Source organism: Symphalangus syndactylus, chromosome 11, assembly GCF_028878055.3.
Source record: "Symphalangus syndactylus isolate Jambi chromosome 11, NHGRI_mSymSyn1-v2.1_pri, whole genome shotgun sequence".
In the NCBI taxonomy this organism is placed as follows: Eukaryota; Metazoa; Chordata; class Mammalia; order Primates; family Hylobatidae; genus Symphalangus; species Symphalangus syndactylus.
This window is the reverse complement of record NC_072433.2, coordinates 60738185-60764883: the sequence shown is the minus strand read 5'-3', so window position 1 is coordinate 60764883 and position 26699 is coordinate 60738185. Positions and strand designations below refer to the sequence as shown.

General features: G+C 42.7%; 1 protein-coding gene across 8 annotated transcripts in view; it reads right to left on the bottom strand.

Annotated features, from left to right (window-relative positions):
* Positions 1–698: 698 nt before the first annotated feature.
* USP31 (ubiquitin specific peptidase 31) overlaps positions 699–26699 on the bottom strand; it is an 87566-nt gene continuing 61565 nt past the window's right edge. For 6 of the 8 annotated variants that reach the window (XM_055298001.2, XM_055298007.2, XM_055298004.2 and 3 more), the window contains 9 exons: positions 25190–25376; positions 24562–24656; positions 23041–23118; positions 22316–22445; positions 19915–20034; positions 17428–17653; positions 10912–11070; positions 9222–9374; positions 699–6791 (listed from right to left, as the gene is read on the bottom strand). In XM_055298001.2, the coding sequence (XP_055153976.1) occupies positions 5221–6791; positions 9222–9374; positions 10912–11070; positions 17428–17653; positions 19915–20034; positions 22316–22445; positions 23041–23118; positions 24562–24656; positions 25190–25376 (2719 nt within the window). In that variant the 3' untranslated portion in view covers positions 699–5220. The remainder of the gene's footprint in view (positions 6792–9221; positions 9375–10911; positions 11071–17427; positions 17654–19914; positions 20035–22315; positions 22446–23040; positions 23119–24561; positions 24657–25189; positions 25377–26699) is intronic. The other 2 variants (XM_055298002.2, XM_055298003.2) reach the window with 2 other exon arrangements.

Genomic DNA, 26699 nt, shown 5'->3' with positions numbered 1-26699 from the left:
TCAAATGGGAGTTTGATATCAGTATCTCTCAATTCTTTTTATTCTTATTTTTTTGCCTCTCCTACACAACTGAGGAATCAGTCACTCCTGAGTAATTCAAACGGCAGTGATTCTCACCATAATTCTCAGTAAAGGGATGACATATCATAGTGGTTCTCAATCTGACTGCAAATTAGAAACACCCAGAAGCTTTTAAAATACATGGTAATTCCTGGATCCCACCCCTACATGAATTAGATCAAAAGCTAGGGACTGGGACCCAGGCACTATATTTTTAAAAGTTCCCCAGCTGATTCTAGTCAATGTGGGTCTTCACTATCTCAGACAAGTCATTCAGAAGAGGCTTAAAAGAATCTTGGGGAAAATACATGTGTGAGATTCAAAAAAGCCTCTCAAATCTGCTGTGCACCCCTTCTCCTAAAAATTGGGAAACACTAGATTTAAACAAATGTACGACGGATCTAGAACCGAATCCACTGCACAACACTCCCAGAAATTTCATGGGCTTAGTTTAATTGTGATCAGTGGCTGGGAAGCCCCAAAGCTTTTCAAAATAGCTCTAAGTCTCTACAAAAGTATTTTTAAATTCTTAGCACTATTAGAAGCCACATTCTTTCCTTGTGACCACAATAGAACCCTTGAAGATATAAAAAATTAAAATCTATAGAAAATGGCAGGTTATTTTTAGAACAAAATACTTTAGGAAAGTCTTCAGGTTAAATACAGTATGTACACCAATGATGTATGTTCAACATATCCAATTCCACTTCTGCTTGCAAAATACTTTACAATCTCGCCAATGATCAGAAAAACAGCAGAGAAATATATGCAGAGCAAAACAAGAAATCACATTCATGCTCTTCTACACAATGAGTAAGCCATATTTTGAAAATCACAAATTTAAAAAGAGCTCCATAATTGTTGCCTTTTTTTAAAAGACTTAATATTTCGTGTCTATATGTTTTATTGGTTGCTTGCATAGGTAGTAAGAGCATGCTTTCTGAGTTATATGGAGGCCACACACAATTGTTTTTACTTGGGGAAAAAAAAATGTTCATGCTCAAAATGCACCTGCAAAATACTTTGAAAGTTGATCAAAAGGCAGTGTGAGACAGTGTTCATTTAAATAAAAGCACTGTATTTCTCCCCAAAACATGTAGTAGGGTTTAACAATAATGTACCCTTTATGAAATGAAAGTTAAAGACAGCCTGCACAGTAACAGCTACTTTTTGTGTTTGTTTATGATAGGTACTGGTTTGTCAGCAAAGTTTGCCTTTCTCAACTACAAATAATACAAAGTTCCACACACCTGCAGAATACGTGTTTTATTGAAACTGTGCTTATGATTTGCACGCTATTTCAAAAATCCAACCCAGAAACACTAGTTGTCTTTGTATCCAATAATTGTAACAACCTACACAGGAAACAATCACTTTGGCTGTTCAGTAATTTGTCCGAATGAAATGTAACGTCTGATGCCCCTGTGTGAAATAAAGCACGTTTATTTCAAAAAAATGAGCTTTGTTCGCAGCTCTTCCCTGCTCCATTTTCCCTAAAGGCTGCCACTCTTGGTCCCTTTACATACTGTTGCTATTTTTTTATGATAGTTATTTTAGAGGAATGACAATGTTCCCCTCAAATCCCACATCCGTCTCATACAAACATAGATGACCCAATGTTAACGTAAAGTGACTGTGTAATGGATTTTCAACCCCTAAATAGTAGAGACAGCTCAGTGTGGAAAGGTGGATGGAAGAGTAAAATGTCTCCAAAGATAAAGGGCACTTTTGGTTTTCAGACGGAACAGACTTGCTCAAGAGAACCACAAGCCTTAGCCAATTTGACCGGAATCCACGTGATCTCTTTTTCCAGGAGAACTGTCACTCCATTTAGGACACCATCACATCCCCTGCTTGATGGGCTGTGCTCCCAGGGCTCCTCAGCTACAGCAAATCCCTGAAGCTTACAGTTTTGCCTCTGTGCTCAAAGCAGGCCCTCCAAAAATGTTTGCAGAATGCATGATGAAAACAAGATTGCAAAAGCATGTCAGGCAGCCTCACAGATAATTACAGTATTTTAGCACACCACAAATACTCCCACATCCGTTTCCACTGGTCCAGCATATTATTACTTACTTTCAGTTCGGCTGCTTTCAGGATGAGAAAATACAAAATGGATGGGAAATGGTCTAAGATGACTGGAGCCTAATGGTTTGAGTTTCCACATTATCTAAGGGATTACCAAGGCAAGATGTAGGGCTGTCTTAAAGAATGATATGGCCTCAGTGCAATGGATGTTTACAAGAAATCAAGAATAAAACTTTTTTTAAAAAGCAAACAAACATTACAGATACAACATTACTGTTGGTGATTATTTTGTGCCTACCAGGAGATGACTGCTCTAATCAGGCCCATCTAGATGTCAACCAGAAACCCAGGCCTATCATCCCTAGCAGATAATTTTTAACCCCAAAGCACATACATGCTCATTGTACTAAATATTGTTGGGAAAATTAAAAAAAAAAAAAAAAAATCCAACACCAAGTCCCCAACCCTACCAATGAACTAAATTGAATCAAGTAACTATTTTCCCCCAAGACACTTCCCACCTCAAAGAGCACCTCCAAACTTTTGGGCCAAATAACCTTTCCTGTGGCCTAAAGTTGTACCTAGTAGTTGGAGATAATGAAATTTTCAGTTTACCAACCATGGAAATAAAACAGCTTGATGATGTCTAGACAATGCCATGATACTTCCTGATTTTTTCTATTAAACCTGAAACAAGGACTAAACTCCATGACATATAGTTTATAGACACTGACATTTTATTCTAGATCCCATGGAAAACCAAAGGGATTTGTAGAAACTTTTTTTTTTTTTAAGTCACTAGACATCATGGAAAATCCATTCCTAGATAACTCAAGAATAAAAATATTTACCACTGTGAAAATTAAACTAGTTTCTATTAATGCTTGACTACAGCAAAAAAAGAAGTGTTATTAAAAACCTTTGTCTAATCAAACTATAATTGTTTCAGAAATTCAGACAGGACACTTCAAATGAGATCTACCTATTAAACAAAAATGAGAGGTTTGAGTTAGACATTCAATTCCTGATATAGATGATCTCTTATTTGGTGCATCTTTTTCAGGAGATAAAAGCGATACAGAAAAACAAGAGCGGTGGCTACACACTGATGGGGCTGTGATGTGCTTGGCTGAAAGCAGTGACAACATCGAAGGCAGCCAGTTGCCACAGTTGTACTGAGCAGATGAGAGTGGTGCTGCTTTGAGAACCCACCAAAATCTGAACAGTAAAACCAGGACAGCGAGTGAAGAGGTGAGTACAGGGCTGAGTGCAATGGACAACAGGCTCATGGTCAATGAATCACATGGAGCACTGTGGTAACTTCCACAAGGCTAAATGTCTAAATATTAAATATTGCCAAGGGTCTAAAATTCCAGCTACCCTCAACGTTAAGTGGCCTCCAGACTTGCAAGTTACCAGCTAATGCGCAAATTAGCAGCAAAATAAAGTTAAGTAACCTACTAAAAACTTTTCCCAAGAGATATTCTTGGGGTGAAAAAAAGAAAAAAAAAAGGTAGTGCAGAATTCATAGCTATGCAGGCATACGTGTTGTAGTTACTTCACACACAGCAATACTGAAAAGGGAGGTTATATATGGATCTGTGCACCAAGGGTTCAAGAAGAACTTGAAGAGACTGACGAAGAACGCTAATATTTAAAAGCACATAAACTTAGCATGCTGTATTTACTGGCAAAGTGACAAATGCTATTCAGAGAGAATCAAGACCCTCACTGTCTTGACATTTAAAAAAAAAAGGAAAAGCTAAAAATTGAGCAGGAAAGTATTGCCAGGAGACCTTGAAAAAGCTTGCAAAACTATATATTTTGCTTATCTGTGAGGTTTTTTTTGTGAGGTTCTCCTTTTTCTTAGTAAGAAATGCAATTTGCACTGACATGGCCAGATGGAACACACTCCAAAGCCTGCTTGTGAGTCCTGGGCATGAGATGAAATCTTAAGAACAAAGAAGAAATAATAAATGAGTTACTGAAAGGCAGCCGTAACAGAGACCGACAGACAGGATCTGAAGTGCATAGGTAATACTTGATCACACATCGCTTCAACATACCACCATTGGCTTTTGGCAGAAGGCAACTTCTTTCCTCTCCAAGCTACAAGATGAGGAAACATGAGCCCACAGACACAGGGCATCGTGGAGCTTCCCACCTCTAATGGAAAAATGCAACACCTCACAAGGAAAATGATGTCCAGTCTTTCACCCACTTTAGAATCTAGAAGTTTTTTTCCAGGAATCTGTCAAAGGTGTTAACTGCTCTACTACAGTGCAAAATTCCAACGGCCTTAGATAGTAATTTCAGAAGGAAAAAAAAATGAAACGAGTGACTGGCTTTCTGGCTATCCAATCTGCCACCTCTTAGGACCTATCCCAAGAGTCAAGACAGGTTTTGGTGCACACGTCGCTGCAGATATGAAGGTGGTGAAAGGCTTCATTTCTACCTCGCAAACATCTATCTGTGGCAGTAGGAGAAATGACACAGTCACCCACATGGCACCTTCCTCTTTAATCCATTTACTGGTGTGCATCCATCCTAGACTAGCTGAGTATATACCTGAGAAACATTAGTGTTAAAATATTGCCCTTTACAAAGACTGGTAGATGGGGCAAAAGTGCAGAAAGCAAGAGTTTTTCCCTCGATTTGTTTCGTTGTTAAGAGTCACAGTTTTTAGAGCTCCTGGTGCCACCCACAATCCACAGTAAGGACAGGTCCTGCTCAGAAGAAACACGAGTCAGCTCCTTCCTCCTTCTACGCACTAATGGTAGCTTTACTGGTTCACAGGTTTCAAAACCCACATATCCAAAGAAAGTCATTAGAGTTCTCTAGAAAGAAATATGTACAATTGCTAAAGGGGCCGTCCTGGGTATCACCTACAATTATTCCAGTTAGCTTGGTGTCAATGTTTTGCCTATGGCTGTTATTTGGTTCAATGGCAGAATAAGGCGACGCTTTGAACAATTTGCAATTGAATTAGACACACACACGCATACACTCACACAGAGTCGGGCATGTGACTCAAAAAAGTACAAAACAAAAGCACAGGAGGCTTTGGTGGGAGGGCAGGGGTTCTAAATAAATAAACATCTTTACAGATAAAACACTTTGATTGCAGAAATATCACTGAGGTTTTTGAGAAGGCCGTGCAGAGGTTTGCATGCTAGAAGATAACTTTTTTGAGGATTTCTCTGCAGACTGCCTGCCACCCGGAGACGAGGGAACTCCAGAGTCTAGTTGGGAAGACTTGGATTTGCGAGCGGACAGCAGGGAATGTTTGGCAGAAGCAGGGTCCTTGGAGACAAGCTGCTCTTTTCTCGTTGCGTTTGCATTTGGCTGCTGGGAAGCTGGAGGCTGGTGGCCTTTCTCCACCTTGTCGTCCCCGGTGTTCTTACAGACGGACTTAACAGAGCTCCCACCAGCCTTTTTAGAGAGCAAGGCTGTCTTGCCAAGATCCGTCGAGCGCCGGGTTTCCTTCTGTCTCAAGGCTGATTTGAAGAAGGACAGCCCCTTGTCCTCAGACTTGCTGTCCCTCTTCAAACCAGACTTGATGGTTGTGCTGGGGGAGCGCAGGCTGGCCATGGAGGAGCTCCGCACGTGCTTCCCGGCCCCCCTGCCCTCCCCTGCTCGGGCCTGGCTCACCCGAGGGGAGTTGGGTTTGGAGGCGGAGGTGGCGCTGGCTCTGTCAGAACCCAAGCTTTGTCTGGAGCCCTCTCTACTCAAGCTCCGGTCTGAAGTCCTGCTCTTCCCAGGTGGGAAGGGGCTCCTTGTGGCAGGGCCCGAGGCCTTTTTGGCAGATGTGGAGGAAGCAGTGTAGGTGAGGGCCGAGGCTGACTTCTGCTTCTGTGGTGAAGGAGATGACACAGAGTCCTGAGATTTCGGGGATGACTCCTTTTTGGGTTGGGCAGGGGCAGGGGATGAATGCCGTCCACTGCCCCTGGAAGAAGAATCTGCTTTGCTGCGGGAGCGGGAGGGCTTTACAGAGACTTTTACAGGAAGAGGAGAAGAAGGGGATGTACTTGAAAGGGATGACTCCTGGCTTGCCAAGGCTGGTCTCCCCTTCCGCAAGCTTTTCTCTGGCTCAGAAGTGCCTTTGGAACTGGGGGATCTCTTGGTTGTGCTCTCTGGTTTCTTTGCGATTGACCCTGGGTGGCTGGGGGGTTTCACCTCTTTGACTGGAGAGCTGTCTACGGAGTCGCTCTGATCCACATAAGCGATCTGATTATTGTTATCAAATGGACCACAGAGCGGGGGCAGGCGGTCCCCTTGTGCTGAATGTTTTCTCTGTGTATCTACGACACTGGAGTTCAATCTGCGGGTGTCCGATTCATCTTTGAACACACCTTCCATGACAGCCAGAGGGGCCCGGCCCACAGCCTTGTGCTCACGGCGACTATGACTGTCACTTGGTTCCTGGTAACTGCTAGAAAGGTTCCGCAAGCTACCAAAGCAAGAGATGGAGACCTTGTCATCCGCTGCCTCCCCGATCTTCTCCAAGGTGGAGGCAGAGCTGTGAATTGGCGAATCCCCTGAAAATCGGGATGGAGAATTGGAGCGCATCTGCAGCTTAGCAGACAGGGACCATGAAGGTCTCATGCAATTTTCATTGACGGCCAAGGGGCTGGTGACAGAAGATCTGGAGGACAAACTCTGACGCTGGACACTTCTCACAAATGGTCGAGTTGAAAAGCCTCCTGAACACAGTAAAGAGAATACTGTTAAGCTAAGCCAGTGAAGACATTCTAACAACACTGTAAGACACTGAAAGTGAAATGAAGGTAGCCTCATGGGATGAAAGGAGCACGACCTTCAGGGCCAGCCCATCTGGGATCAGGGAGTCCCTGTGTGGCTTTGACTTCTCTGAGCCCAGTTTCCTTATGTATAAAATAGGGACACTCTAACTCAGGATCATTCCAACACAGCAAACTTCTATTCGCCTCCTTGCCCTACATCAGGGCTCGGTATAACTTTTCCTGTGAAGGCCTAGACAGCAGATGTTAGGCTTTGCAGGCCAAACATTCAACTCCGCCACTGTTGCATGAAAGCAGCCACAGGTGACACGTAAGAAAACGTGTCTGACTGCACTCCAAAAATCTTTACAAAGAAAGGCAGTGGGCTGTATTTGGCCTATGGGGCTACAGTTTGCTGACCTCTGGTCTAACTCACAGGGCAAGTGTGACGATTAAATACAATCTTACAAGTCCTGTGCCCAACAGAGCACCTGGCACTCCATAGATGCTGTGAGCTATTGACCCAGCTTCATTACCTTCCTGAAGGTGATCTGGGGCTCACAGAAATGAAGTCCTTGACCAAGATTACACAACTCATTAAAGGAAGAGCTAATACCAGAACCCAGAACCCCTTGACTCCCTGCACCACTCAATTCCACATGTAAGCTGGCCTGTAATTGTTGACTACAGATGTGGATCAACGCAAAGAGCTAAAAAGACTTGGATATCATATACTCCTATTTCCAGTGACTTAAAACTTCCAAAACAATATTCATAATCAGAGGCCGGGCGTGGTGGCTCACGCCTGTAATCCCAGCACTTTGGGAGGCCGAGGCGGGCGGATCACGATGTCAGGAGATCAAGACCATTCTGGCTAACATGATGAGACCCCGTCTCTACTGAAAATACACAAAAAATTAGCCAGGCGTGGTGGCGGGCGCCTGTAGTCCCAGCTGCTGGGGAGGCTGAGGCAGGAGAATGGCGTGAACCCGGGAGGTGGAGCTTGCAGTGAGCCAAGATCGCACCACTACACTCCAGCCTGAGAGACAGAGAGAGACTCCGTTTAAAAAAAAAAAAAATACTCATAATCAGAACCACATACTCCTATTTGGTGTGGCTCAAAACATCCTAAGAAAATATTCTAAATTAAATTTTCTACACAATGATACTACAGTTGTGATATTTACAAAATTCTGTCTTTATAGAGCCTAAGAAATAGGCTCTATTCTGTGGGCAAAACCCAGCACCATTATACAATGATGATGCTTAAAAGGATATTGATTTCACCAACTGCACTGCTTAAAAATAGATTGAGGCAAACCTTATTGAGGCTTATTGTTAAAATGACAGTGAATTCTAAGTTTAAAGGCAGTACTGAAAATAACCTCTGCCTAAACAAGCAAAGGTTCACCAGTCAGTTTTCCACAAGATGTGAGGAGCCGGAAGGAGCTTAGAAATTGCAGTCCAATGTTTTTATTTTACAAATAAAGAGGAAGACGCAACAAGCCAGAAGAGGTGGCAGAACTAGAGCTATGGTGCAGCTCTCTTCGCCTGGCATTCTTCTTCCAGACTCTTGCAATTTTAACTCAATTTCATTTTCTGAGAATTAACCATCACCACTAGAAGCAGATTACAGTGATCGAAATGCTGGCTGCAGACTGAGACTTGTTGGCAGACTGAGTCACTGTGCTCATTACAGAAGCTGCACTCACTCCTCCTTCCAGCTCCCAGTACTGTGGCTGCCCGGTCCTTCTCACACCACCTGGGTCCCTGTAGAAACTAAGGTCTATCCTGCCATTACCCAAGCAGAAAGTGAAAGTTTAAAAAGAAAAAAAGAGTTCAATTTTTATTAGACTTTTTACTATTTCTATGCAAAGGCAACAACAGTTTTTGTTCTAGATGCTTCTGTACTAAAAAGAACATTCCACAGCTTCCTCCCTGGGGAGCAGCATGGTGGAAAGGTGAGGCACTCCTGGGGCCAAGAGAGCCAGGGGCCTCCATGCCAAGCCTGGAGCCGACTCCCCACCAGGTGGCCTGGGCAAAGCACAACCTCTCTGAGCCTCTTCCAGCTATTCTGCTTTTTAAAACACTTTGGAAAAAAAAAAAAAAAGGTATACATTGGTATATAAAGCTCCAGCCTCCACAAGAGACCCTACAAGTGGAAAATAATGAAGTGGAAGGAGAAAGTACTGGGACACAGGAAAAGCAAATGACTCTGTTAATACAAAATGCTTCTTAGGAACATAACTCACAGCTACACAGTTCCACTCCCTGTAGCTCCCTTTGGGTTCTCCTACCATCCCCTTGGGACTTAGCTCCTAGGAAAAACACGAGGGACTCTGCTGTGTCTGTGAGTTACTATTCTGGAAATTTGTCACCAAAACCCACACCCACCATCATCTTCACTCCTTTCTCCAGTCATCTCCACGGACTCAGAGAGCGAGGCCAGGGAGGTGCGTCTGGAGGAAGCTGCAGAGGTCACACTGGCTGGCTTGCTGCCCGGGAGCCGGCTCACCCAGTGTTCACACAGGGAAGAACTCGTGGAGCCTGCAGAGAAGAAAACAGGCATGGAGGTCAGGTTGGGATCCCTCGGCCAGCCCTGAGCCACACACACCCTCATGAAGGTGCTACGAGCTGAGCTGGGGGGCGCTGATGTCCTCACCCCGAGGTCAGCATCAATTCCCAGACCCTGTGTCATGTCGTGCCTGCCCGAATATCCCCAGTTAAGATGAAAAGATGTAAGTCCAGACTTCTGGACACATGAAATTTATAGTAATAAAATGCAAGGATAGGGATGAATACTTTATAATGTAAGTCTGAGTCTAAAGAATTGGCAAGAGAATGGAATAGACAAGCATTCATACTTTCACTCTACAAATATTTATTAAGCATCTACATGCCAGGCACTGTTCTAAGCAATTGCAGTAATATTTCTTACACAAAGAGAAGAGAGGATGCAGCAGTGTACTCTTTTTCTCTCAGCCTCACTGTTTTAAGGAAATTTGTAACCATTTTCATAATATTAATAAAATACACACACACAGCTATATGTCAATCTGCCCTGTCTGTTCCAGGGATGCCCTTAAATATTTATTAGGGCAAGAGAAATTGCTCTTGAAATGGAGTACATGAAGCAGCATGACTGTCTCAAGTAGACCTCAAGAAGGTGTCATTTCTGAGCACATCTGAGATGGGTGGAAGAGCACTGGAGTTCCCGCTCTGTTAAGTGAGTGAGTGGCTGTACACTGGGTGGGCTTGGCCCCCAGCAGGGCGTCATTCTGCTTGAGAGATGCCTTGTTTTCACTGCTTTGAACTCACCCCCTGCAAGCTTCAAGAGAAGCAAGGATTCATAGCTCCTAACCTGATTGCACATTACCACATTCTAATCCTCTGTCACGCTCTCTTGAAGCCAAACTCTGCATTCAGAAACGTGTGTCCACTTGTTTGGATTATGTGTGGCTGCATTCATATTGTGTGTGGGTACTGGTCCCTGCATTTATCAAACACAACAGGCTGGATGTCATCCGGCTAAACCCAAGCCATCCAATATTATCACAGCCATCAATCCTTCTCCTAACAGAATAGGGCAATCTTCTCACTGGAAAAGCAGACTATTTCTAATGGTCCTTTACCCTTTACAAAATGTTTTAACACACATTTACCTAACTGGATGCTTACGACGACCCCATGAGGTAGGCATTATTATTACACCTATATTATAGATGATTGCTATTGCTATGTGGCCCAGATGGGACAGGCTCCAGGATAACCCCAGGACAGGGGGTAGTAGGCCACGCTGCTTTTCAGCTCATCCATGTATTTATCCACAAGAACACATCATGAGCTTTCTTTGCGCCAGGTCCAACCCACTGTCCCCGGTGAACTCCACTGGGCCACAGCTGCTGTCACATTCCTCCCCAACTTCCTTGACTGAAATCATTTTAGTTTCCAGATTAAATGGAAATGTAAGGATTCATCTGATCAAACTGACAGAGTCATGAGAGCCTCCAGAGAGGTCCTCTAGACCATCCATTACAATCTTTTGCTCTGGAAAAAACTGCCCAAGAACAAGAGGGGATCTCACCTGCCACCGAGCTATTGGCTGACCATGACGGGATGGCTGTCCGCCTCTGGTAGAAGAGGATGTATGCTGTCTGCGTGCAGACCTCATCTTCTGACAGCTGCTGCACATCGCTGTCATCGAAGCAGTACCAGAGGCCGTCCACAGAGTTCTTACAGTACGCTGCCAAAGAGAGCCCGCCATCAGCACCAGGGAAGGCTGCACCAGCCACTTCATGCGACCCACAGACACCATCTCTTTGGCTCATCTAATTAACTCAAGAACGTTTTAAGGCTGCGTGTAGCAACACAGAAAGAGGTTTAAAAAAATTATAAATTCTATATCACACTCGAGCAAAATGTCTTGAGAAATTCCAAACTATTCCAAGTAGATGCAGTTCCAGTTGATCTTAGAAAACACATACTTATTTAAACCAATGGGTCTCAACCAGGGAACTGTGTCCGTGGCAGGGGGAGTGGGATTTGGCAATGAATGGAGATGTTTTTGATTGTCACAACTCAAGGGAGAGGTGCTACTGGCATACTGGCATCTAGTGGGTAGAGGCCACGGATGCTGCTAAATACTCTATAATGCACAGGACAGCCTCCTGCAACACAAAATTGTCCGGCCAAAATGTTAACGGTGCCAGGGTGAAGAAACCCTGAGTTCAGTGTGTTACAACATTTTAGTGTCTATTAGAAATAGAAAATAATATGAATAGAAATAACAATATAATGATATGATAGCAGATAATATTTAACACTTATTATGTGCCAAGCATCTCATTTAATCCTAAGATTTGTTCTCTTATTACTCCCAATTTCCAGAGGTTGAAAAAGATTAACCTGCTTGCCCAAGGTCGTGCAGCTGGTGAAAGGCAGAAGCCCAGCTCATTTCAGGTTTATAAAGTCCTTGACTTGCACTTGAAGCCCTATCCTGCCCTGCTTCCCTCAGGGAGGAGCACAAACCAGGCTCCATGGAAGTTCCCTGGCAGACTGAGAACACATGAGCTCATGAATGCAGGAGGACTTCTTTCAGTCCAAATTCTAAGCCTGAGCTAGAAATAAAGAACATTCAAGTAGCAGCAAGAACAGACAAAAACTTAGAGTTCACAAAGCCAGTCATCCTGCAAGGATATATCAAAGGGTGTTATAAGCTTGATCCAGAAAAGTACATTATGATCACATTTTCTAAAAATATGCATTTATTTGGGGTGAGAATAAACGAGTGCTAGAATATTTAGCTGAATGCTGGAACAGACTCAGGATGGCCCCAGGGATGGGGCAGATAAGGTCCTGAGAGGCACCAGGAGTGATTCCTTCAATGGGCCATAACCATTTCCACAAGTATGGAGCCTTAAGGGATAAAAGGGACTCAGGTTAGAAAGGGCTACACCAGACAAGTCCCCCAAATGGAGAGCAGAATAAGAACCTATGAATGGAGGCAGGGAAGTTATTTGCAGCTGAGAACTTGCCGGAACCAGAAGGGAAAGAAATTAAAATGTAAGCAGCAAATGGAGCTCTAAGAAAACAGCAGTTGTTTGGCCAATGGCGTCAGGTCAGGCTTGATGCACACATGACCCAGCTGGGGAGCAGCTGCTCTTCTGGAGTGGTGAGTGGGAGCAGAGCTGTAAGGGACATGCCCAAGAGGAGGAGACAGAACAGCCTTGCCTCCTTTCAACCTGCTCCTCTTCAGAATGGTCTCTTCTCAGTCACAGTGTGGAAACTGAGGCAGCACAGCAAACTTGTTAATTACAAAATAATTATACTTGCTTTTCTTCCTAGAACTATTTTCTGAAGTATTTTCTAGGCCAGTGCTACTAGAATTATGGCTCACAGACTGACACGAGCCCATATGAGAGAAGCACCAAAAAGGAGAAAAGCATTAAAAAAACTTTTATAGCAATCTGATACTGCCGTGATATTTTTATTGTAACTTTACAAATGCACTAGTTGATAAAGGATTGGAAATTTTAAAGTAGAAAAACCCAAGTTGTTCATCACAGATGGTGTGAGAGGCACTGTTCTAGAATCCTTACACAATCAATTATATCATTATACCAACAATTATAGCTAGAAACAGTGCAAAATAAAGATTACATCAAAATAAACATTCCAGGCTGGGCACAGTGGCTCATGCCTATAATCCCAACACTTTGTGAGGCTGAGGCAGAGGACTGCTTAAGATACGGAGTTTGAGACCAGTGTGGACAACATAGTAGGCCCTGACTCTACAAAAAAATTTAAAAATTAGGCAAGTGTGGTGGCACACACCTGTAGTCCCAGCTACTTGGGAAGCTGAGGTGGGAGGATCTTGAGCCTGGGAGGCTGGGGCTGCAGTGAGCCACGATCACACCACTGCACTCCAGCCTGGGTTGTGACAAAGTGAGACCCTGTCTCAAAAAATAAAAAAAATAAACATTCCAAATGAAAACTTAAAAACGGGGGTGGGGGATGAGAGAGCATCAGGAAGAATAGCTTAATGGATGCTGGGCTTAATACCTAGGTGATGGGATGATCTGTGCAGCAAACCATCATGGCACATGTTTACCTAAGTAACCAACCTGCAAATCCTGAGCACGTACACCTGAACTTAAAAGTTGATGTTTAAAAAAAAAAGAAAAAACTTAAAAACAGAGTATCTTTAATTCAACAATGCTAAGAATATTTAAAATGTTCTCTAATCTAAGACTCTAAACATCTCATATACTAGAAAAGTGGTGGTAGGGCCTCAGCATGAGAAAGGGGAAATAATACAGAAACATCTTAGCACATCCTGGGTAATAGGTCCCTTGACGTCAGCATGACCACTTTCTGGCTCACTAACATGGTAGCCAAATTAGTGGACAGTTACCTGTCCCAGGACACAGAGCTAGAAAGATGTGTCTGGCTTCTAACCCAAGCTCCTTCCACCAAACTGTACTGCCTCTAAGGTAGTTGGAGGTTTCCAGGCATTTTCCAAGATCTGTTCTCTATATAAAGAGCAACACGATGCTAAAGTCTAGCCCTGTCTTATTCTTCCCAACAATTTCTTCCCAGAAACTATGTAACAAGCCAGTCCATATTTTCTTGAGAAATAGTGTTATAAATGGAAAACGCATTCTTTACCAAAGCTGAGCTGGTGAACGTCAATCAAGGACACTGGCAAAGGTGTTACAACACCGGATGAGTTGTAAAGTTAAATGACCTCCATGTCCCTTTCCATTCTACCAGTCCACAAGTATAGAATTCCATCACTCCGTACCAAAGAACACAGACATGACTGGTAATGCCACAAAAGCAAAAATCCAACAAAACACAATATTTGTACACATGGCCCCCATAAAATAGAGACCTAAAATATGTAAGATACCAAATATACTATTATCATCATTGAAATATGGTTTAAACCAAAGTACAAGGCAAAATATATCTAAACATTTAATTCACATTAACTTGTGTCTTCTATGAAGTGAGAGCATCTTTTAAACTTGTCTAGCTTCTTCCTCTCCTTGAAAGTGCTTCCAAGAGCAGGCAGAGGCAATCTAAGCCATTCCATTACGAGATGCGCTCAAAGTTGGGATCACTCCTCTCACAAACAATTGCTGCCTGCAGCATTTAAATATTTAAAGAACTTCTGGCAGTAAAATGAGTTTGAAAACAAGAAAAATATCTATTTAAAGAACTTGAATTAAAAGGGTTTCAAGAATAAAAGATTATTGTGTCCAGTAATCTTCCCCAACCCCTGCCCTCCTGGAAGGGAACACAGCAGACTGAAAGAGTGAGTATGAAAGGTAGCAAGGCCAATGGACTCCTCTGCCTTGGGTGATGGGGAGGGAGGTTCATGGCTAAATACTAGAGAAAAGAGCCCCAGAGATTTAATAGTACCCAGGATTGGGCAGACCCCACCCTTCCTCCACCTCTCCCTACCTTTATAAATCAATGGTCAGCACTAGCACTCGGGGTCTTGTTGCAAAAACCACTGAATTAATAAAGTCCCTGAGAAGTATACATGTATAACACACTGAGTGTGAAGGATGCAGAAATCCAAATCCTAGCCACTCACACGGATAATCAAATTAATCACATCAACCCTCACATCAACAAATAAAGCCCTGAAATCTGCCTGGCTCCCAAAAGGCTCATGCAGGCCCTTAGCCCAATGATTCCATTTCCAAGACTCAATCTCAAGGAAATACAGAATTAAAATCCAGAAAAAGTGAAAGAGCATAAAGATATTCATCGATGTTACAGGAAAAGTTAAAAACCAGAAACAGGCCGGGCGCGGAGGCTCACACTTGTAATCCCAGCACTTTGGGAGATCACAAGGTCAGGAGATCGAGACCATCCTAGCTAACACGGTGAAACCCCATCTCTACTAAAAATACAAAAAATTAGCTGGGCCTGGTGGCAGGTGCCGGTAGTCCCAGCTACTCGGGAGGCTGAGGCAGCAGAATGACGTGAACCTGGGAGGCGGAGCTTGCAGTGAGCCAAGATAGCGCCACTGCACTCCAGCCTGGGCCAGAGAGCAAGACTCTGTCTCAAAAAAACAAAAAAACAAACAAACAAAACCCAGAAACAATATAGATGTTCAGCAATGGCGAAGGATTAGATAACATTAGAGGTCTATCAACAGAACATTCTGTGGTCATTAAGAAGTATTTATAGGCCGGGTGCAGTGGCTCATGCCTGTAATCCCAGCACTTTGGGAGGCCAAGGAGGGCAGATCACCAGGTCAGGAGATCGAGACCATCCTGGCCAACACGGTGAAACCCCGTCTCTATTAAAAATACAAAAATTAGCTGGGTGTGGTGGTACGTGCCTGTAGTTCCAGCTACTCGGGAGGCTGAGGAGGTGAATTGCTTGAACCTGGGAGGCGGAGGTTGCAGTGAGCCTAGATCATGCCACCACACTCCAGCCTGGTGAGAGAGCGAGACTCCGTCACAAAAAAAAAAAAAAAAAGTATTTATAAAAAATTAAGTGTCCACATCAAGCTACTTCTGTTATAATACTAGGCGTGAAGATGAGGATGCAGAAGCGCATGCGCCACTCACCCCTCACTGTGCTGCTGTGCTTCTGAATTTGTGACCTATCTATCCACCCCGCTGGCCCATGAGGTGAGGCAGCAGGTTCCTTTCCCCAACAGCTGACCCTCCCCCTCCAGCAGGCTCTGACCACTCTCTCCTCTGGCTCCGACCTCTGCCCACTGCTCACACCTCCAACACAGAACCCATGATGTGGGACTCCTTTTTAAACCATATCTGTACCCACATCTCCCCCTACTTGATTACACTCTCAGAAGATAGACGCTGGGGACCTACTGATCTCTGCTGTTATCGATAGAGCCCAGGGCAAGCAGGATGTGAGGGGCTCAATAAATGTTCACTTGAACAACAACAACAAAATGCCAGTATAATCCCAACAGTGGAAAATAATGGCAAAAACTTAAGAGAAAAACACGTCAAGTATATACTACATACCGAAATATTACCTATATACAGTGGAACATTATTCAGCCCTAAAAAGGCAGGAAATTCTGATACCTGCTACAACATGGATGAACCTTACAGACATTATGCTACATGAAATAAGCCAGTCACAAAAGAACAAATATTGAATGACTCCATTTAAAAGACGTACCAAGAGTAGTCAAATTCACAGAGACAGAAAGTATAGTGCTTGTCACAGGAGAGAAAATTGGAATTAGTGTTTATTAGATACAGAGTTTAAGTCTGGGAAGATTAAAAAACTTGTAGAGATGGATAGTGATAATGGTTGCACAACAATGTGAGTGTACTTAATGTCACTGAACTGTACACTTAAAAATGGTACATTTTGTTATGTATATTTTATCGCAATTAAAAAAAAATGTTACCAGTGGTTATCTCAGTGATAAGCCCATGGATGATGGTATTCTTTCCACCTCTAGCCTCTAAATTTCATGATGAACATAGTTGCTTTTATAAATGACAAGGTCAATTTAACCTTAAAACAAAAAGTAAAACCCTTCTAAGTCACTTTAAAGACACTATAAAAGTGTCATGCACTTGTATCCCAGCTACTCTGGAGAATGAGGCAGGAGACTTGCTTGAGCCCAGAAGTTCAAGGCTGTAGTGTGTGATAATCACATCTGTGAATAGCTACTGTACTCCAGCCTGGGCAACATAGCAACAGCTCATCTTTAATTAAAAAAAAAAAGTAGTTCACAATCATTTAAAATGAGAGAGAAGATAGAACTCAAGGAACTCTATCTAGCAAAACCATAAATGGGGTGTGCAGGTTAGGTAAACAAAGAGCAAATCCTCAGTTGACCAGACAATGCCATCTGCACATACCACTCCCCAATCAGTCGGCTACCTACTGGACGACCCCATCAGGAAAAGGAGGAAGAATGTTCGTTTATTTGCTCTTGGGCAGAGATCCAGAGGATGGAAATTGCCCTCACAGTTGGCACACTGCCTACAGGAGGGGAAATGAGGCTCTAAAGTCAAGTCACCCTGTCACAAGCAAACCCGTCTGAAGGACTCGCCAGCACAGACACGCAGCCTCTCACACTGCAGACCTGTGTAGTGCCCCCCTTGCATGGTGCCATGGTGATTGCACACAGCATACAGGTCATAGATGTAGTCCTCAGGGTCCCTCCCGAGTCCATAGGGCCGTCTCCACGGGGACCAGTGGGATGGCAAACTCCAGCTGCTCTGGCTCCTCTTAACCACATGAGGTGTCATGTCCAGGCCAGTCAAGGGGAACTTGACCATGTTCTGAAGTTTCATGCGCCTGTCTCCTTCCTGTTGCAAGAAGAAAAACAAGTTCTGGTGATATTTTAATGCAAGCAGATGGCAGATCACTTTAGGGGGGAATGTGGATCCTATCAGATAAAGCGTTGTGAGTTACCTATCTGATGTTTCCCAAGACATACAAATCAGGGAAACAGATGACAGTTTTAGCTATCTAGAGGAACAGGTTTTAATATCAGCTAAGGTGGAACCAGTAAGGATCCATATAGAGGGGGTAAATGAGCTTCTCTGAGTCTTCCTTTCATCTGTTAAAGGGCTTTACAGCATTTGACTTACAAAAAAAATGACAGTATCAGGTGGCTCTTCCTGATACCTCTGTCAAAGAGACATGAAAACTAATGATGTGATGGCTCCGTGAAGGGGAAACCACAGCGCCTGGTGCAGAAGAGCCTCTCGATAAGCAGTGCCTGTTCCCCTCCACCTCCTCCAACAGGCACATCACAAGGCAAAACTGACTTAGCTTAACATATCCACTCAGTGGCAATCTTTGGTAATCTGTATTTTCCATTAAACCTATAGGGAAATCCTTTGAAATCCAACCATCAGTTGAATAGATATTGACTGTTTCCTGTGTCTATGGGAACTTTAAAAAATTAACCAGGCATAGATATGTCCACCCTAAGGAGCTACGTATGGGTCTGTGAAGGGAAGAAAAATGTTCATGAGAGAAAGGGACGATGGGTCCTGGGTGGTCAGGAAGGCCAGCCTGAAGAATCTGGATTGTATCCTCTGAGGCTTTTATGGAAAAGGTGATGTCACCAGAGTTGTGGGTGAAGAACTGTGTAAGCAGTGCACAGAACATGTTAGAAATAGGAGTAATGGAGGTGAAGAAATCAATTAAAAGTCATTGCAACAGTGACCAGCTGAAAAGCAACAAAATGTCTGAACCAGTACGGTGACAGCAAGAATGGGGAGGGGACACACAGGAGTCAATGAAGAGGCATGGCCATGCCTAGATGAGAGGGACAAGAAGAGTCAAAGAGGACACTGCAGGTTTGTGTCTGGATTGCTGGAAGGGTGGTGACATGCCTTCAAAAGAAAACAGAAAGCCCAAGAAATTACTCTGTGTCTGGGGAAGGAGGCACAGCAGGCTGGGATCCAAACCCTTAGCCACCTTTCCACCTGCAGATCCCAACGGAATACACAGTGGGTGCCAAATGCCCACTCTTCACTCCCATAGGAGCTGAACCTCAAACCTCTGTGTGAAAGCCCCAGACCTGGGGACCATGTGTGTGTCGCCCCCGATACCTCCGCCTCCTCAGACAGTCCTGAACATCTCTCCATCTCTACTGCCACAACCTATCCCATCCACTAGCAGTCCACCCTGGATGATGGCAAGGGCCTCCTTCAGGTCTCCCCATCGTCATTCTTGTAGCCTCTAATACATTATCTACACGATAGCCAGAATAATATTTTCAAAATACAGATGTGGTAAGGTTGCTTCTCTGCTTATAACCCTTCATCAGAATCCTACTCCACCCACAAAGGGTTCCTTGGACAACCAGCATCCACCCACGTCTTCCATCAACTCCCACCACTGCCCACCCCTCTGGAGTGCCTGCCCACCTGGCCTGCTCCCAGCCTCTCGTGCAGGCTGTGCTTTCTCCACTGCCAGGCTTTGCACATACTGCTCCCTCTGCCCCCGTGTGGGAGATCCCTGCTTCCACCTCACCTAGTAAAAGCTTGCTCATCTTTCAGATACAAACTTAGAGCCAGGCCTCCTGGAGTCCGCTAATGTTTACTTCCCATTTACCTCTTACAATGAGACTGTCTAGACAATCCTAACCTCAGGGAATAGACAGCCTTTTTGGAAAAACTGACTCACAATGCAATACAATTCAAAGCAGATTTTCTTTGTATTTATTTATGACTCATCTCCCCAACCATACAACAGCTTCTCAGGAGCAGAACACCCGTATTACATTAGGTAGAAGCAGAATTCTACCTCCCCCAGAAAGGATCTCTACTTAGTTCTTTTTAAATCCCAGAGTACACTTAACAAAATTTAAGCACGACATTTACAAGTCAAGAACAAAGTAAAATATCTGCAATCTGAATTAAAATCAAATTTTGCCTTGGGAAAGAACAAAACATTACCCTAAACACAGGAGCAAAAGTGTGTCTATAACATACACAGACAGGACTCACTGGATCAAACAGGTATACCAAAGAACCCCCACAGAGCCCATCAGCAGGGGGCATAAGAAACTTGTCACAACTTGTTTGTTCCTGAGGATAGAGGATTTCCATACCTGCCGAAATCTCTTTAGATGTATAATAAGCACATCAGGCAGAGTCCAGAGGCTTAATGTAATGCTTCCCTGCTGCAGCTGCTTACAGTGTGGGCAACGCCAGGCATCATCGGGGGCAAGCTGAAAACAGAACCATGACTCCCGTTAAGTGCCACTTAATGCAAGACTGTTACGGCTGGACTAATGCCTTAGCCAGGGCATGGTGCAACTCAAAATCTCTCTGGAAACTGCAAATGCTGGGCATCAATGGAATAACACAATCAAAAGTGGCCAGAGCTGGCACCCAAACTCTAAACGGATTCTGGCTTGTTGGATAGATTATCCCTCAAAGAGGAATAACTAAATCGGTAAATACTATATAAATGTTAAATATGTTACTTTCTTTCTTTTTTTTGAAACAGAGTCTCACTCTATCACCCAGGCTGGAGTACAGTGGCGTGATCTCGGCTCACTGCAATCTCCACCCCTCAGGCTCAAGTGATTTTCCCACCTCAGCCTCTTCAGTAGCTGGGACCACAGGCACGCATCACCACACCCAGCTAATTTTTGTATTTTTGGTAGAGACGGCGTTTTGCCATGTTGCCCAGGTGCTCTTGACCTGGACTCAGGCGATCCGTCTACCTCAGCCTCCCAAAGTGCTGGGCTTACAAGTGTGAGCCACTGCACCCGACCAGATGTCACTTTCTATGTGCCATGCACTGCTCTGGATAATGGAATTATTTAGTGATCAAGACAGATGGAGTACCTGCTCTCATGGAGCATATGCTGTCTCAATTCTGTCCTTCACCTCCTGTCCTCCAGCCATACTGGCTTCATTTCTGTTTGACAGTCTTGCCAAAGGGCCTTTGTTTCCTACTCCAGAACCTTTGCTTCTTTTATTTACTTGTTCCACTAGACTATAAACAGCATGTAGGCAAAAATGTTGTTTATGTTGGCCCCTGCTACTTCTTCAGTACCAGCACGATACCTAACATGGTATGTACTCAAAAAACACCTACTGAATGAATGAGCTCCTGTTAAAAGGTATCCTGCTAGCATTCTAGATCAGTGAGATGTGTTGTGGAATACTAGTGCTGCCATCTAGTAGATTTGCTCATCCATTATCTTTGTGCCATTATCAAACATCTCCAAAGTCATTAAAAAAAAAAAAAAAAAGCTAAACAGGGCAAGGTGTCATAGAGAACATACAGTCAACCAATTCCAAACCCAACTATTTCATAATTGAGTGCAAAACTGGGAGGAAAAAAGAAGGGGGAAAAAAAAACCCATGTCTTATGAAAAACTATTATTAAAGGAACTAGCTAAAAACAGTGTGAGGGAGAGAAGACACAGTGGAAATACAAAAGCTATTTTCAAACATTCGAACAACAGACAAAAATAAAATTAGGACTTCTGAGTCGTAATGAATTTAAGACAGAAAACAACTGTTGGCTATAGTAACCAGTGGACATATTTCAGGTTAACTTCAGTCACCATCAGAGCCATCCAGAGAAAACATGGTCTATCTCTGTCTTAAGGAGGCAAACCACCTCATAACAAAAGATATTCAAACTCAGGCTAAGCAATCACCTATTTGAAATTAAACAGAAGAAGAACCCAACCACTACAATGGAAGAGTTTTAAAGTCCTCTTCAATCCTGAAATCGCATGACTCCCTCTATTTAAGAGTGAAGAGTTACAACTAGTAGTCAAAATTATGATCCTAGATATCAGTGCAAAGTTAGATGACTCCAAGTACTCTCGTCAATGTTTATAAGGTGCATAAAAATCACACAGGCCTCAGCCCCACCCACAGAGGCTTATCTATCCATCTCTCTGTCCATCCATTCATTTAAATACTTACTGGGTCCCTACTACCTGCAAAGCCTTGCTGTCTACTTTCTGGTCTATATCTACACTGTTCAATATGGGACCCACTAGCCACCATGTGTCTGCCGAGCACTTGAAACATGACTAATGCAACAAAGGAACTGAATTATTTACTTCACTTAATTTTAATTAATTTTTTAAATTTAATTAATTTAAATTTAAATAGGTCCTGGCACCTAAGTTCTTAGTACCAAAAGGTCAAGAATCACTGTTAAAGTTACTAAGGAAAAGATCTTAAAACTTCTAAATTGAGAAAGAAAATCACCAAAACTTGATCATTAACCATTAAAAAGAACTAACTATGAAAGTTCATTTCCAGAGTACTTCAATTAATCAATGTTTTCTAGAAACTTACAACTTTTTCTTAAAGTCCTAAAAGCAAGAGCATTAAGATGCTCATTACATGTGTGGACTTACATATATGCAAAATCCTGCGGCGGCTTCTGGGGCATGATTTGTTTCTCACTGTCACCTTGCCATGCCCCACTCCCCACTGCCCTGAGCAACCAAGAAATGCTGCCCAGCCTCTTACCCGCTCCTCTTTGGTGTAGAGTTGGAAACACTGGGATAAAGTGCAGGTTTGAGGCTGATGATGACGCTCCCTTTGCAGACGAACACTTTCTGCATCAGGGATATACTCATCCTCAGTATTTACAAACAAGCTGCAATTACGGGGAAAAGCATCTATCAGAGAATGTCTTGCAAAACAGAAGGAAAAATACAATTATGGCTTCATGAAGTGACTACAAACTCATAACCAAAGGGAAAAAAAAATCAATGTGTAAGAAAACAAAAGTAGTGACCCAACTTTTCTATATTCCAAAATGTTCTCGAGAAGTTCTCTGTATACAAAGTTATTTCCAGAACTAACTTGATTTTTCTGGGTTTGGCCATGAACTGTACTGGTTAAACCACATATTCCTGTCCTTTACATATAAGAACACACATCTGACATCACTTTCTAGAATTAATGGGCCCGTAATAAAAATCAAAGTAAATTGAACCTATATAGTAGTTAATGAGTACACAGCTTCTCTTTCAGCAGTGAACAAATGTTCTAAGGTTCTGGGATTGGGAAGAGAGAATGTACAGGAAAGGAATAATAAACTGCTTAAATAAAGGGTTAACAACACACCTGGATACTTAGCTAAAGAGAAGAGAGATTTGTGTTTCCGCTCATTTAACATATCAAAGGTGTGCTATAAAAATGATAACTAAAACAATGTTTCTATAAATACTAACTTTAAAAATACTCACAAATCTCTTGTCTCCTTGTCCCACTCGACTACTAATTTCACATGAGCGGTGCCACCTGGTCCACAAGATTTTAATGCCCTATAGAACCAGGGAAGTGGAGAGGGAAGCCACATATTATTTTCTAAACAAATGATTTTACTTAATGTGATTATGTCCTACCCGAAATCATAATGTGATTAATGAAAATCTTCATCATAGTTCCCCATCAGAAAAAAGTTTTCAGCAAGACCACTATAACCACTGATTTAATAACTACAGTACAACTAAACTGAAAAACCCTTAAATTAAAAAGCCCAATACAGTATTAATAATAAAGAGGTTGGAAGAAATTTAGTGCCATGTTATAAGATTGATGATCACTCTCAGATAGTCATTATGACCTTCCCAACTTCCTGCCCAATTTTTCACCCACCCAAACAGACACTGGACGGTAGTCCCCTGGGAACAAAGTCACCCCGTGCACCTTTCTACCTCTCCACCAACATGCCACGCCTGCTCTAGACTGCACCCTTCTTCCTCCTTCCTCCAAAGCTACCCCCCTCCCAAGTTCACTGGCTCCTTGCCATCTCCTGAGAAACCCAGAACTCAGTTAATATTACCCATCTCATCTTGTTTATGTTGTGCAATATTTTGGATTGTTGTCTACTAACTCTCATCTCTAAACTCAAACAGTGAGCTTTCAAGCAGGACCATGTTGTATGCTTTTTTAGAATCCTGAATTACAGGCACTACAATATTTGTTGAAAAAATCATTATAATAATTTTTATTATAAAAAATGTGAGTTTTCATATGTATATTATATATTCATAGACACATAGTGTGTACATATGTATATTATTTTATTAATACAATAGAGTATTATAAATATAACAGATTTAGACAGCATAGAGGTAGCAGAGTAGAGTGACTAATTCTATGGGGCAGGTTGCCAGGGGTGGGAGGAGGAAGAGTATAAAAAAGGGCTTAAAGGAAAGGAATTACGGACAGAGGAAACCACACATGCAAAGCATGCGTATAAAATAGTATCGCCTGTTCAAACAATCATCTGTACTTTAATGCTGCTGAAAGTTTGGGATAGTGGGGAGAGGAAGAGCAAGGCCTGACAAAAGTGAAGTAAGCAGAATTCAAACTGTGAAGAACTTCTTACATTGTGGAACACAGGCTTTATCTTTTAGGCCACAAGTTGCCATATAATGGTTTTAAGGAAGAATGTGGACTGATTAGAATGTTACTTTACAAAACTTCATTCCTGGTGACTATGAAAGTGTAATTTATCTGCAGTCGTAGGACATACGTTAATTTGCTTTCCTAACGCAAGTCCTCCAGGGCTTTTCTTATTTCAACAGAGATCATCAAACATATACCCAAGCATGAATCAAAAGTAAAATAAGTACTTAATTTCGAAATGAGCCTAAAGAACCCTGCACATTTATGTGGAAATTATATCAGACATCACTTGAAATCACACATGAACATATGTGAGATTGTAAAAGGTCATTTTTAAAAAAAATTTTTTTTACCTTTCTACCGTTGGGTGGCACAAGGGCTGCTCCTCCTGGGGCAGCAAGTATGTTATTCCAACAACACTGACGACACGCAAGCTGAATGGACACACCTGCATCAGATGTTAGATGACAATTAAGCCAAATTTTTCTTCAAGGGCATCTGTTTCACAGTGGCGTTTCCAAAACAGATTAGAGTTACAGTAAACTGTTTATTCTGCAAAATGCTTCTCCATAAGATTCTATAAGGTTGTTGAGCCACTCTAATACACTTTAAATATTATTTACCCAAATGCGATTTACATATCAAATATGTTATGCAAGACAAGTAACACATTGCCTTTACTAAACATCAGCTTAATGGTCTTCCACGGATACCTTAACATAGTAATAATTTTTAAAATATACAGATAGACATTCTACTAAATCCTTTCCAAGCTGATCATGTACTAAACGTTATTAGATAAATATTATAAAGGAATATGCAGCAGTTCAAGGAAAACCTTGCAGTGGCTAGCTCTTTCACAAAATGAGGGATAAATTCTCAGTCCTGGAAATCCAAACACAAGAAACTCAAATTTCATTGTAATGATTGTTTCTTCACTGAGTACCCATTCTATGCTGGAATATTGAAATGCTTACAAACCTGAATGCAAACCGTGGGCCTCAAGAAATACTTCATCTTCTCCAAGATTTCCTTCTGCAGAAGGTCCCAAGCTATTGTCTTCTCTAAGTGTAGTACAAAAGGCAGTCCAAATCTAACACACATCAACAATGTAATCACCTTAAAGTACGGTAATTCCTTTAACACTGTTATCTTTTGTTCTTGATCTCTTAAAACAGAATCACAATATAATTGGCTTTAGGACAGTTCTCAAAATAAAACGAACAGGAAATTTAATGGTAACTCTTCATAAGGAGATGAACAGCTTGGATTTCTAAATGAAATTTAATAGCCAATATACCAAAATGGCTTCTAGGGGAGTAAGGTACTAGGACAGCAGGTGGCAACCGGGCATGATCAGTGAAGATGGAGAGCACAGGCGGTGGGAGTGGACATGAGCCTGGCAAACAGCACAGGTCGAACTCATAAGGGGTTGGGTGACAGAGGACTAGATAGGGCTGGAAGGTCTCACAGACAGGCAGCCACATTCTCGAGTCTCTGACAACAAGGGAGGCACTGGCAAGCAAGTGACAGTGAAAGTCAGCTCCAGAGCTATGTCCCACAGAGTCCAAGCAGTACTGCGGTTCTTGGCCTCAGCTGCACAGACCGAAGACCAAAATCGCCAGAGGAGCTTTAGAAAATAATGATGTCCAAGTCCAGCACCCAGAGATTCTGATGAAATCAGTCTGGAATGTGATCTGAGCACTGAGATGTTTTTAGGGCCTCCCTGGGTGGTTCTAATATGCAGCCAATGTTAAGGACCACTATCCTAGCCTCAACTCTCATCCATGCCCAGTCATTCAAACCTGAATTCCCTGAATGTGTCCTACTCTCACACATCCATGTCTTTTTGTCAGGGAACTCCCTCTGCTTGGAATACCCTCCCCACCCTTCTGAGTCTAGGCTGTCTCCTACTCACTCATGTGAAGACCCAGTGGAGGTATTCTTTTCCAGGAGGCACCCTGTTGACTTGTTCCCTGTGTATACTGTGCTATAAACAATGCCTGCCTATTTTTCTGCCTCCACCAATAGGCTGTGAGTTATTTGATAGCAAGCACTGTGACTTATTTATCTTAGTAGTGCAAACAGACAATGTCTGGAAAATAGAAGATGAATGAATGAATGAATGAACAAATGATCTAACAGATTAACTCTGACTCAGGCCCAGAGAGAAGTAGAGGTGCTAAGATCACCAAGAAACCAGTTTCCAACAACTATCAAACTGTTCGCTCGTAGTAGTGCTTAACAGTGAACTGATCTTCCTAAAAACTACTGTGATGTGAAAAGAGTTACAAGCACATGTAAATCACCCAATCATATTTTTTTAAAATAATGACTTCACTCTTTGAGAGACTAACATCATGAAGGGAATTCCAAAGCTTCTTTACTTCATTCCTTCTGTGCCTGACACACACCAAGCTCCTCCTAGTCTTGTGTGCATGTACCAGGTGTTCTCTCTGCATGGGATCCTTTCCCCTCATGTTCACACAAC